At 39.8% G+C, this 12,569-nt stretch overlaps 1 protein-coding gene across 1 annotated transcript; it reads left to right on the forward strand.

Annotated features, from left to right (window-relative positions):
- The first annotated feature begins 3,123 nt into the window (after positions 1-3,123).
- LOC134499900 (aquaporin-12-like) lies at positions 3,124-11,026 on the forward strand. The gene is made up of 3 exons (XM_063306788.1): positions 3,124-4,172; positions 7,940-8,056; positions 10,356-11,026. Exons 1-3 carry the CDS (start codon positions 3,464-3,466, stop codon positions 10,541-10,543), a joined length of 1,014 nt encoding a protein of 337 aa, XP_063162858.1. The 5' UTR covers positions 3,124-3,463; the 3' UTR covers positions 10,544-11,026.
- The last annotated feature ends 1,543 nt before the right edge of the window (positions 11,027-12,569 follow it).

Raw genomic sequence — 12,569 nt, forward strand, 5'->3', positions numbered from 1 at the left:
GGATGGACTGGTTGGATCTTCTTGCAGTCCAAGGCACTCTCAGAATTTTCCTCCCAACACCACAGTTCAAAAGCATCGATCTTCCTTCACTCAGCCTTCCTTATGGTCCAGCTCTCGCAGCCATATGTTACTACAGGGAACACCATTGCTTTAACTATGCGGGCCTTTGTTGTCAGTGTGATGTCTCTGCTCTTAACTATTTTATCGAGACTCTGGGTGGTTTACAATAAAACCATATTCTTAAAAAAAATGTAATCCAAGGTATAGGTGTTAAAAATACTAATTTATACTAATAACTACACTTTGGGAAGCTCAGTAACTCATTTAGACTAGGAGTCATTTAAAACATTAAAAATATAGATAACACAAATACAGAAAATAATACTGTATATGGATCCTGATTGGCTGCAGTTACCAGTGCCAAACCTAGTTTTTAATCTATCTCATGCAAAATTGACATTGCCTTTCAAACTGGTCATTGGCTGTGACTTAAGGCAATATAATTATTTATCAAGCATTATTAACTTGTTTTTCAATCTGAACATGGCCATCAACAGTTACATGAAAAAAAGGAAAACAAGATATTTGTCATGGTTCCTGAAGCCCAGGTAACACTATCAGATTACATCAGTCTTGGTGCTCTTCCTCATGGTGGCAGTTGGTATTGAAGGTCTCTGTGGAGGCAAAAGGTGTCTAGCCTAGCTAGTATGAACCACACCAAGTAGGCAGTTCTTTGCTTCTGATCTGTATGAAGATGCACTTGGTTGGTTTTGCTTATCATCAGATTACAGAATTAAACACAGACCGGCTAAGCAACTTTATTGGGTAATGCTAGTTCTGTTAAATCAGGTATACTCATTAAAATGGTATGTTTTTTTTTAAAGTTGTGAAAACTATTACTTGTGCTTTAAAAATTGTTTTCTGCATTTTTGCACTTGTCTCAGCACTCACAGTGCCAGTTACCTGTTTCACAGATTAATAGTGATTCTTAACACAAAGTTGTATAGTCTTTCCTATTGCTTGGGAAGAGTAATTTATTTAAACTTTCTACTACTTGTGGTTTCCCATAAGATGCAGTTCATTTCTCTTTCCCTTTTCTTCAGTTTGAACTCTCAGATTTGTTTTGCCATAAGCAAAGAAGTTTTAATCAAAGCAGTAACTCCAGCAATTGGCAAAGTGCTCCTCGGAGACTTCTGATGTTTCTGGAATGCTTCACAGAAGATGCCATTCTAATGAAGCATAGTTCATATTTCCAGTTAGAAATCAGTGTGCTAAAAGTCTCTTAAATCACACTTCAGTGTTGTTCAGATTGTGATCTCTTTATGCTGGCTGTTACCACCTGAATGCTTCATCTGGATGATTAATAATCTCTGTGCAGCATGACTACCTGCTTGTCATAAATGTTCTGCATGCTAAAGAGAAGGCCAGTCAGCCTGTTGGTATGGCTGTTTCCAATATTATGGAATATTTGAGTTACAGGATTTTCCCAACCTAGTATTCTGAAGTGGTATGTTCCCAGGAAATCTCCATATTGTATTTTTGCGCATAACAACAAGATTCCAAGGGGACCTCTAGTGTTGGAGTAACATTTCATTTCCTCAGTAGCTTTAATGCTTGGTCTATAGGCGCACAAGCCTGATAAGGGGCTGAAGCAGAAGTAGCAATAAAGAAGCACTTTGTGTGTGTGGCATTTGATTCATTTCTAAGGTGTACTGGGGAAAGATGGGTTTCCCCATTGGACACTCATAGTTTATTTTGGCCATGTTTTATCAACTAAACCACAGTTGGCTGGGGTCATGCAATGTGCTAGACCAAAATCATGCAAAGCTTATAATTGTTTAGCACAATTTATGATCCCAACTGGTATCTGGAAGTCTCCTGCAGGGCAACTTGCTGTTCATCTTGTATAGGCTGTTTGTTTCATTTGGGACTGCTCCCAGTTTCAACTTAGTGCTGCAGGAAGAAAAGAGCTACCTTTCATTCCCACTTTTCGGTGCATAAATAGAGAAATTATAGACAAACTTCTAACTTGGCAGTATTTCTAAGCATCCCATTTTTTCATTTTATCCATCTGCACTTTGCAGTCCTTTGATTCTCTCCAACCCAATGGGAAGGGTGATCATACAAGAATTCCATTCAAGACCTGTCGATAATAAAGCTAGAAGTTTGGTCCACATCCTCAAAGAATTCTGCAGAATCCTGCATGGATGCAGGAGTGGCCAAATTTTCAGAGGCTGAGTGCTGCACGTAACTTGTTTTGAGAAATGGAGTGCTGCAGTGGAAATTATGTAAAGTGGGCAAAGTTGGAATTTTATGGTTGGTTGGTAGAGGTTATTACACCTATTCCATCATTTACACTATAGTTTTTGTGACTTTCCTACTTCATATTGAAAGAAACACTGACTGATAGCAACAAATTGGAAAGGACATCAAATCAGCAGACTCTGGTCTTGGGTTGGCCATCTCTTCTCAAAAATACTGTAGTGAGCGTGGCCATCTCTATAATCCAAACTATATAGTTGGTATGAAGAAGTGTAAGACAGTCTTCACTGATGTTAATGGAGGATAATTTAAAGCCCTGATGCAAGCTGAGGAAATAAATTTTGTAGTAGAGGGGTCAAAGCAGTGGGAAGGAAAGGATCAACCTGGAAATTCCTCTTCATAGCAATGGGGCTTTAAACTAGCACCCATTGATAGCAATGGAGATGATTTTAAAGCCCTGTAGGAAAAGTGAAGAAAACTGCTTTTGCATTATGGTGCTGGTGAAGCATACTGTGGATGCAATGGGCCACCGAACAAACAAATGATATTGGAAGAAATAAGTCCAAGCTTTTAGACATAAAGGGCTCAAATAACAAGACTATGACTTTCCTATTTTAGATGTATGCAAAAATAAAGATCATTTAAGAAAAAAAATGCTTGACAAAGTTGAAGAAAAATGCAAAAGGAAAGAGTTGCAATGTGATGATTGGAACAATAAAAACAACCATGGGTGCTACTCTAGCAAAGATTAGTCACCTGACTGAAGACTCAGCACTTTTCAAGATAACTGTCCAGAGGATTGCCATGAATCAACATTGACTTGAAGGCTACTGACAACAACAGTAGGAAAAGCTCTTATCTCTAGTCAGTTGTTGAAAGAGAGTAAGAGCTTTTGACTTAAAGAATTTCAAAAGCTTTGCCCTTGGAGTCACCTGCTGGTTTCACTGCATTCTTAACCATCTCCAAGGTGCAGCTTATTAATGTTCTTACTTTAAAAAAAAATCTTAAATGGGGCTTGTGGCAAAAGAAAAGACCAAAGGTGAAATTCTGGTTAGAGCAGTTGTGAAAGTGATAAGGAAGTAACCTTCTATCTGAGCCAGTTTCTTCATGGTGTCAAATATGTTGGTTTTCCCAGACATTTCTGTGACCCTATCAGCTTGGTGCCTATCAGACTGTGCCACGTTTGCTTAAATATGCTTTTATGGGAAGAATGGCCAATAGCTTATCCTCCCCCTTCCATCTCTTTCATGCAGTGAAGATTTTTTGTGTTAGAACTTACTACCTTTCTAGTGTAGTTCTCAGAATGTCTGGACTGAATGTCTCAATCATTTTTTTCTTCTCAGTTGTAACTCTTTGTGAATTTGCTAGGAGATTCTTCAAGAGAATTATGCCATCTAAGGTGTATTTTTGTCTCTCTGGTGAATTAGCCAGTTCATTCCAGATATGTGCTTGCTACCTTGAATTAAGGATGCTGAGGGAGATTGGCCCATGGGGTGGTGGCTTTGGCCCAGATGTGAGCCTCACCCTCTTATTTGTAGTCTTTTTAGCTCATGGTGCCTCTTTTGATGGAACTGCTGCCAATCCTGTTGCTTCACTTCAGGATTTTCTAGCTTTGAATTGTTCTTTTGTAGGCACTATTGTTAAAATTTTGGCCCAGTTTCTAGGGATGGAAGCAGCTTGTGTTTTTACCAAGAAATATTGGTCCATGGAATTTACAGACTTCCACATGATTCAGAACTTAATGGCCCAGGACTGCAGTTCATCTCTCAATACCTCTATCTCCCATGGCATTTTTGTAGAAGCTGTGGGTTCCTTTCTTTTCCAGTTAATCATTCTCAAGCTTCAAACCTGTTCTCCCATGTACAGAATTCCTATTGTGGCACTCAGTATCACTGCCTTGACCTATACAGGTAAGGACTGCTATCCAATCTCCTGAGCTTTTGCCATGATATATATTAAGAAATTACAACAGCTGTTTAATACATGCAGTACTTCTGCATAACTATGGCATGCAATTAGATATTTATTTATTTATTTTTCAAATTTCTATCACCACCCATCTCCCCCCAAAATATGTTTCACTGCTTTTTCACATTTTATTTACATCAGCATGAAGATTATTATAATTGGTCTTTCCCATTTCAGAAGTGATGAGAAATGGAAACAAGTCTTGGAACATTCACTAGAGATGAATCTTGGAGGGATTTTTTTTATACCACAATGATCAACTTAGTGAAAATAAAAAGGATGTTCTCCCAGAGTATCTTCATGAGGGTTCCTAAAGACTTATTAGATACAGTACTGCTGCCTTTGGTCCTCTGCCCTTATGGCAAAACAAAACACAGAATCCAACATAGTGTAGTGGTCAAGTTCAGCTAAACAACAGCAAGAGTCATCAGATGGGAATAAAGCATTAAATGATTGCTTCTTTGCTCACTTTATTGATTCTCATTGTATTTGATATTGTTTGTTACCAAAGAGCAGCAAACAGTTGAATCTTCCTCTGGCCGCTAAAGACACTAATTGCCGCAGTGATTCTGCTTTCTGGTTTAGTATAGATATTTTGTCATGTGAACTAAATTTTTGTTTGCATTGCTGTTGTCCATTTCTACCTTAGAAGGTTAAATTCTTTGGTAACTAGGACTGAATATTCTGCATTGATTCCATTCTGTATTGAATTTCTGTGGCTGAATTTTGAGTTCAGGCCTTTCATCCCTCTGTTATACCCTTCAACCCTTTCTTGGATCCTTTTCCACTGATTCCCAGTGATACCTTGTCATGACAGTTTAGGCTGCCTTGCTGAGTTGTTTTCACTGGAGTACCTAGATCCACCTTTCCCCAAACTGATATCCTCCAATGATGATGGTTACTGACTTTCCTGGATTAAATTCTGGGAACTGAAGCTCTAGCACATCTGTAAGGTAGGTTGACAAGGATGATCTAGATGTTTATGGTGCTAAACCTGCCTTGCCTTTATTACAACTTGAATAGAATCAATAGTAGTGATCAGCAATTGCAAGGTATGGGATGAATCAGCAATGTGTGGGTAAACATCTATTTTCAAAAACTGGGCTGTGACTTCATATGCTAGAACACTAGAGTATGATATCTTTATGTATGGTTAAACACCATATTATGTACAACCTGCAGTGTTAGGATAATAGAAAATACATTAATCAATAGGATCTATAATCATAAATGATGTACAGCAGTGGTAATTGAACAACATGTAACTCTTCTGGAAATTGCCATTGATCTTTCAGCTCAGATTAAAAAAATAATTTCCTCTTCAGAACATCCATGACAGATGATGAATGGAGGCGATGTTAAAACCTTACTCCAACTCATACAGAAAAAAATAGTGAAGAAGCACATGAGAGACTCATTCTACTTTCCCCATCAGGCTATGTAGTGGAATTGCAAAAGAAAAGCTAGGAGCTGGTGGAGTGTACCCCTTTTCTTATGTGCATATTTTTACTTTCTAAGTGATAAGCCTAAATCAGTAGTTTTATTTCTTATGCCTTTGGGTTTTTTTGGACATGATTGCAGAATAGCATGGTGGAAGTGTTTATCTCAGACCCTTAAACAACAGCATGATCTTAAATCCTTGATTACAAGGTTAGCCAACTGGTTTAGGGACCTAGATTGGCATGAGCAGGCATGTTTCCAATCTCTGTCCATGGATGCTGGAATCTTTTTGGCACATATGCCAGGATTTGGGAAGATATTTCCCAACACAAGTGGTGAATTAAGAGGGAAAAGTATGTATTCTCTAAATCACCTTAAGAGATGAACCTCAGTCTAGATCTACCTAGGAAAGGTGCTATATGCTAGTGGAATAATCTGGAAAATATCTGTAGCTGCCTTTTATGAAGGGAGGGAGATTTTGTCTTGTGTTTGTTTTGTCACTATGGCTATTTCCCATAAATATTTTATTTATTTATTTTCTATCCCACTTTTATTATTTTTATAAATAACTCAAGGCGGTGAACATACCAAATACTCCCTCCTCCTATTTTCCCCACAACAGCAACCCTGTGAGGTGAGCTGGGCTGAGAGAGAGTGACTGGTCCAAGGTCACCCAGCCGGCTTTCATGCCTAAGGGGGGACTAGAACTCAGTCTCCTGGTTTCTATCCCATTGCCTTAACCACTAGGTGTTGTACTTTGCAAGTAAAATTATTTTGCTTATGCTTTGCTAAATAAACCCTTTCATCTTTTATCTTGCTGGTGTGCTGATTGCTTTCTAATCTACAAATCTGCCCACATTTTAGTGTGGTAAAACAGATGGGGGAAGAGTGCTGTTGAATCCCGCTTGAAGTGGCAAAGATGGCAAACCATTAAATCTAGCAACAGTCCCAGGAATCAGGCATAAAATATTGGCATGGTAATTAGCAGCTGAAAAAGGTCTTTCAAACAGGCACAACCTAGATAGGGTAAGCACAGATCTTTCTGTAGATTTATATTTTAAAAAACCCTCCTGTTTCAGTTCAAAGCTCTCTTGAAGCTAATCAAAGTCAAATATGAGCAGGTAAGATGCAAAGTTTTACATCCATTGCCTGACAGTCATGGGGTCACAAACTTGTAAAGTGAAGGAGGTCAGGGAGCTCTCAAAGAAGATTAACAAGCCAATGTTTCAGGTGGCAAAACTGCATGCAAACTTCTGTAGAAATTAAGCCAGATTCCAGCATCAATGAAATGTTGGAAACACACTGGAGAACTTGCAACAAGGCTCTTAAACATTTAGACTTAACAGTTTGGTAAGATGGCAAGTTGTGATAGTTGCCAATCTGTGTGTCGTAAGCCAAGTGGCTCATGACTGCTGTTCTATAATTTTTTATTGCATCTGGAAAATAATTGTTGCTATTATATTTTGCATAATGTGCAGTATGGCATTTGTATGACTATGAGCAAGGCAGAAATGAACCTTAATTCTTTGGACAGATCAACATACAGTATAGGACATCACTGAATGAAGAAAATAAGAGAGGCAGGATATTTCTTAGATGAGTATTCTATTTCACATTACCAATGTCAATGATAACATTTGTTTCCAAGGTTGGCTGCTTTTCTAAATATAGGTTTAAAGGTTGCTTTTCAGCTACCTGAAAATGTTTTTATTGAATTTTTATTTCAGTTAGAATGTATGCAATCAGAAGTATTCCCTTCTAATTACCTTCCTGGTAGCTATGCAAAATAAGATAGCATTTGTGCTGATCTTAATTATTATTCTATATATGGCTGCTCTTTGAGGGGGTTTGTGTGAGTATCCATTGTATTGCTGAACTCTTGCCAGGTGGTGGTTCAGACCCTGAAATAAAGCAGGAATCCCAGATGAGAGCAGCTGTTAAGTCTCTCACCCGCAGCAACTTTAAGATGTGTGGACTTCAACTCTCAGAATGCTGGCTGGGGAATTCTGGAAGTTGAGTTTCACACATCTTAAAGCTGTTGAGGTTGAGAAACACAGCTCTAGATTGATAGTTTGCTCCCAGATGCTGTTCATCACCAAAAGCTACCTGAAAGAATTGAAAATTCAGTACTTTGGGTGGAATTCCTCCAGTGTTTGCTTTTTGTTCTAATTTGAACATATTGAATCTGATTAACTGTGGCACATGTTCCTGTGTATACCAGATGGAGAAGAAAAGATGGATTCAACTGTTTGCTTTTCCTTTGCTGCAGCTGCACCTGTCACAGGTGCCTTTTTTAACCCTGCCTTGGCCTCTGCTATGACCTTTTCCTGCTCAGGAAACAGCTTACTGGAGTATATGCAAGTGTATTGGCTGGCACCCATCTCAGGTGAGACGCTTCCCAAACACTGCAGGAGTTGCAACAATCCTTGTAACTGTACATTAAGGTTCATTTGAAGGAACTGTAAGGGTCAAGCCAAATACAGGTGGTGCTCACTTAATGACCACTTGTTCAGCAACTGTTCAAACTTATAACCAGTTCTCAAAGTTCTGGCTGTCACAGAGTCCTGCGGTCATGTGATCACCATTCGCAACCTTCACTGCCAGCTTCTAACAGGCAAAGTCAATGAGGAAGTGGGCTTCCTTAACTGTGTCTATTTACCACCACCTGGGGCCGTGCATGCTGCATTTTGTCTCCTTCCTCGCAGGGGCAGAGCTGTGGCTTTCCTCTTTCTTCCTGCTTTCCTACATCAAAGCAGCTCAGAGGCAAAGTATGAACAGAACAAGTTGCAACAGCCTGGACTACTGCCAGCCTCAACTGGCTCCTTCCAACCTATGCCCTGCACTGGCTTCCTGAAAGCTGGGCCAGGGCTTTCTAGATTGCCAGGGTAGGAGAGCAGCAGGCTCACTGTGCATCTTCATCTTCCACTGCACCACTGCTGCTGCTTCTGCTGTGGCTGCATCCCCAACCCTGCACAGTGTTACTGGCTGGGGGATTTGCAGAGAATGCCTCCTGGATCCAGGCTCTGGACAGCCAGGATTAGGTCTCACCCCTGTCCCTTCCCTCTCTCCAATTCCCTATCCATTTCAGCTCCAGACATGCCTTTGCCAGTGCTCAGCAGACATGTCTAAGCTAGGTTCTACCATTCTGCAGCTCCCCCTCTTCCTCCTCCAGCCAATCAAAGCTTAACTCGCTGCACCGGCTCAACAAGGTTGGCGGGGTTGGTGACAGAGAAGGATGTGGTGGTAGGCGGCCCATTTCCTAAATACTTTGCTGGGGTCCCGGGGAGGGGGTAGCAGGTAAGGTGAGTGGTGAGAGTTGTGCTTAACGATGGTGTGGGATTCACTTAATGACCAAAGCCATGTTGGTTCATTCTGGAGAAGACTATTCTGCCCATGAGAACATAAGTTATTCACCAACCTGGGAAATCTTATATAAGTTAACTAAGAAAAGAATAATTGTAATTAACTAGGAAACAGGAAATGGAAAAACATGTAGCTCAGTCAGTTTCCCCTTACAGAATTAATTTTGCATGTTTTAATAACAGAATATGGAGAAAATAGTAGAATTGAATCAAAATAGAATATGGTTAAGACAAATTAAAAGGTGCTAATAGTTAGTTTGGGATCCAGTCCTGAATTGAATGAAAGGTGCTACTTTAAACAAGTTAAATATATAACTTTAAATTAAAATGTAACCCTCCAGAAATTTAACTCTGACCTTCAGCAGCAGCTTATCTTGTTAAAGCTTGAAAGTTAAGCCTCTAATGGAAATTCATAGTCACGGGGCAGCCAGAACTATTAATGTTAAAAGAAAACTTACTCCAGGGATCTTTACCAGAATTGGGAGCACTCACATTCTCTCACAGATTGCTCTGTTCTCCTTCCCTCGCCATTTCTCCATTGTATTGTCCCTTCCTGGTCCCTATCACATTTTCTTCACTGATATGCACAAAAGGCTGATTAAATATAGTACTACTATTCTGACCTGTTTACATAATTCTTTGGAGTAATGTTGCTTATCTTAATTGCTAAAATGCTGTTTATGGAAGACTTGCAAATTTACAACCAAAGCAACACCTAAAGGAAGTTTTTAAAGGGGAAATACTGTAAACGGCAGTACAAAAATCTATTTTTCTTTCATGAGTTTTGGTGGGCTTGCTCTTTTTTTCCAGTCTGAGAAATACTTGAAGCCTTGTCCACCATGCAGGTTTTATTATTAGCTTACCATCCCAATAAATCCATTAGGTTTTCAGTGGAATCTGTGCTGTTGATTGTATAGGTTTGCGTGAAGAGAGAAAAAGCATTCCCTGGCTAGAGCCTGCTGAATGGTTTTATATTTTTCACAAGGCTGGCTTAAAACTCTTTACTATCTGTGGAAAAATACTCTCCTCCCCACTCCAAATATAGAACCAAACTGAGCTGGCGCCTGAATCTTATTTTAACAATGATGCTAGGACAGCATCCTCCATTGCATCTGAGAGCAGAGACTAGCTGAGGTAGCAGAGGGTTAGGTTGACTTCCTGGGTCAACTTTCAGCATGTTGTCCCTGTTCTGCAACCTGTGGCATCTACTGGTCTTGATTCCTACTCACTCTTGCCTCAGAACAGAAAAAGATACTTTTGTCTGAAAGAAATCATAACAAATGAAATCGATGAAAATTTCCTGTTGCTGTTTTTTCCCCCCAGGAATGCTGTTAGCTCTCTTTGTATATCAAGGAAATATTCCACGCTTCTTCCAGACAAACCTGCTTTATAGTCAAAAGAAAAAATACAGGATATTTAAAGCGAAAGTAACACCGATCTCTGTCACTGAAGAGAGGCAGACAAAAATGGAGAAGATCAGCAGCTCTGGACTGGCTCGTAGAACAGAGTGAAATGATTGACACTGCTGGATGGGAGGCAAAAAGCTGTTCCAGTACCTACTTTTCTGTGTAAATGGCAACTGAGGCACTTACAATGTGCACTGATTAGAAAGGGCAGTTCATGTGGTATTATAGTGTTCCCTAAACTGGGACCTTCTAGATGGGTCAGATTTCAACTCCCATAATTTCCAACCAGCACAAAAATTTTGCCATGGCTTGAAATGCTGGGAGTTCTAGTCCAACACATGAACCAGCACAAAGTTGAGGAAGAGTATACTACTGGATGCCCAAAATAGTGGGTTTGCATCAATAGCTACAGAGGCATCTACCCATTAGGCTAATAGGACTTCAATTCTATACGTTCAGGCCATCTTCCTGGGAAAGTGGCTATTCCCAGGAAGCTGGGATGTTCTTCAAACTATGACATGCTTTTGAACAGATGACTGCCTTTATGGTATGGCATAGGGTACGGTTTGAAATAAATAGTGACATTAGAATAAATGTGTTCATGAAAGTGTGATGTGGAATTGCACATTGGATTTCCTATGAAAAAATAAAATGTTACATAAAGTAAAATGTTACGTGATGCTTCTTTTCAGGCTCTGAAAATTAATTAATGTAAGAGGCAGCCTCGGTTTCTTTAAGGCAGTTGTCCCTATCTGGTGCTGTCCAGATGTGTTGGACATTATCTCCTGTTAGAGATACCCTCAACAGTTTATTATAGGTACTCTGTTGCATTATCATTTTTGCTTTGTTTTAAGAGTTGGTGTCATGAGTACTGATGGCGAGCAGGAGGGGGCCCCTATCCAAGGGGGGAAAACGCATGCGTAGTACTGAGGAGTTGAGCAGCCATTCAAAGAGACACAGAACAGACCCACCTTGACTTTCGGGGTTTATCTGTCTGGGTTTTTCCCACGCTTCTTCAGTTGGTTAGGATTTTCTGTCTAATGTAGCAGTAATAAAACACTAGAGACCTATTCCTTGTCTCAGCATGGTTCCTGACTGTTAGGACAGTTGGGATACTATTAACCCATTTAATGTTCTATCATTCTTCACCTACATGCCAAGCCTAGGATGTGTTGACATGTTTCTTCTTTAATCATTGAACATTTTGAGGACAAAGAAACAAGTGATATTTCTCCCTTCCCACACCCCATGTTTAATTCAACAGTATGCAGTAGGAAATCTTGGGAGCTTTTATCCCACCTGGTCTAGGAGCCATACTTGCTGGGACTTTGGGAGTGGGTACCTAGAGCAGTGTTTTTCAAACTTTGTAACTTTAAGCCATGGGGACTTCAACTCCCAGAATTCCCCTAGCCCATGCTGGCTGGGGGAATTCTAGGAGTTGAAGTCTGAACAGCTTAAAGTTATGGAGGTTGAGAAGCACTGTTCTAGAGCACCTGCAGAGCATCAGTTTGCAGAAAATTGATCTATCAAGATGAAGCAAGTAAAAGATATCTGTTCTATAGCCTTCAGGTGCTGACCTCAGCATTTAGGCATCTATTCTTGAATTCAGAGGTCAGTTTATATAAAGTTGCTAAGTTTACATATCTAAGATTTCTCCACTGCCTTAAAAAACAAGGTATGCTTTTTTTCATATGATTTGCTGCAATCCTTTGTATAATCATATACTATGCCATGGAAATCACTGGGTGACTGGAAAGTAATTCTTTGCATTTTGTCTCTGTGTTTTTCACTTTTTTTCTGAAAAAAGTTATCACAGCCTTGTCTAAACCAATGCCCTCCAGATGTGTTGGCTATCCACTCTCACCATTCCCAGACATCCGTCCAAAGTACCAGGTTGGAGAGACCAGTTTTCACAATTAAAAACAGTTTTGTAGCCCTATTGAAAATGTGTAAAAGAGTTATCCTTGTGTCAGATTCTGCCATATGAGACAGGGAAGGAGAAGTTACAGTAACATTTATTTATGTCAGCATTTCTCAACCTTGGGAACTTTAAGATGTGTGGACTTCAATTCCAAGAATTCTCCAGCCAGCCATACTGGCTGGAGAATTCTTGGAGGTGAAGTCCCCACAT

The sequence above is a fragment of the Candoia aspera genome, chromosome 6, assembly GCF_035149785.1.
Source record: "Candoia aspera isolate rCanAsp1 chromosome 6, rCanAsp1.hap2, whole genome shotgun sequence".
NCBI classification, from domain to species: domain Eukaryota; kingdom Metazoa; phylum Chordata; class Lepidosauria; order Squamata; family Boidae; genus Candoia; species Candoia aspera.

Excerpts from the sequence above, each read along its gene's own strand:
- LOC134499900 (XM_063306788.1), top strand. The coding sequence starts at position 3,464 with ATGGGAAGAATGGCCAATAGCTTATCCTCCCCCTTCCATCTCTTTCAT. Across the intron at positions 4,173-7,939 it reads CACTGCCTTGACCTATACAG|CTGCACCTGTCACAGGTGCC; the intron begins GTAAGGACTGCT and ends CCTTTGCTGCAG. Across the intron at positions 8,057-10,355 it reads TTGGCTGGCACCCATCTCAG|GAATGCTGTTAGCTCTCTTT; the intron begins GTGAGACGCTTC and ends TTTTCCCCCCAG.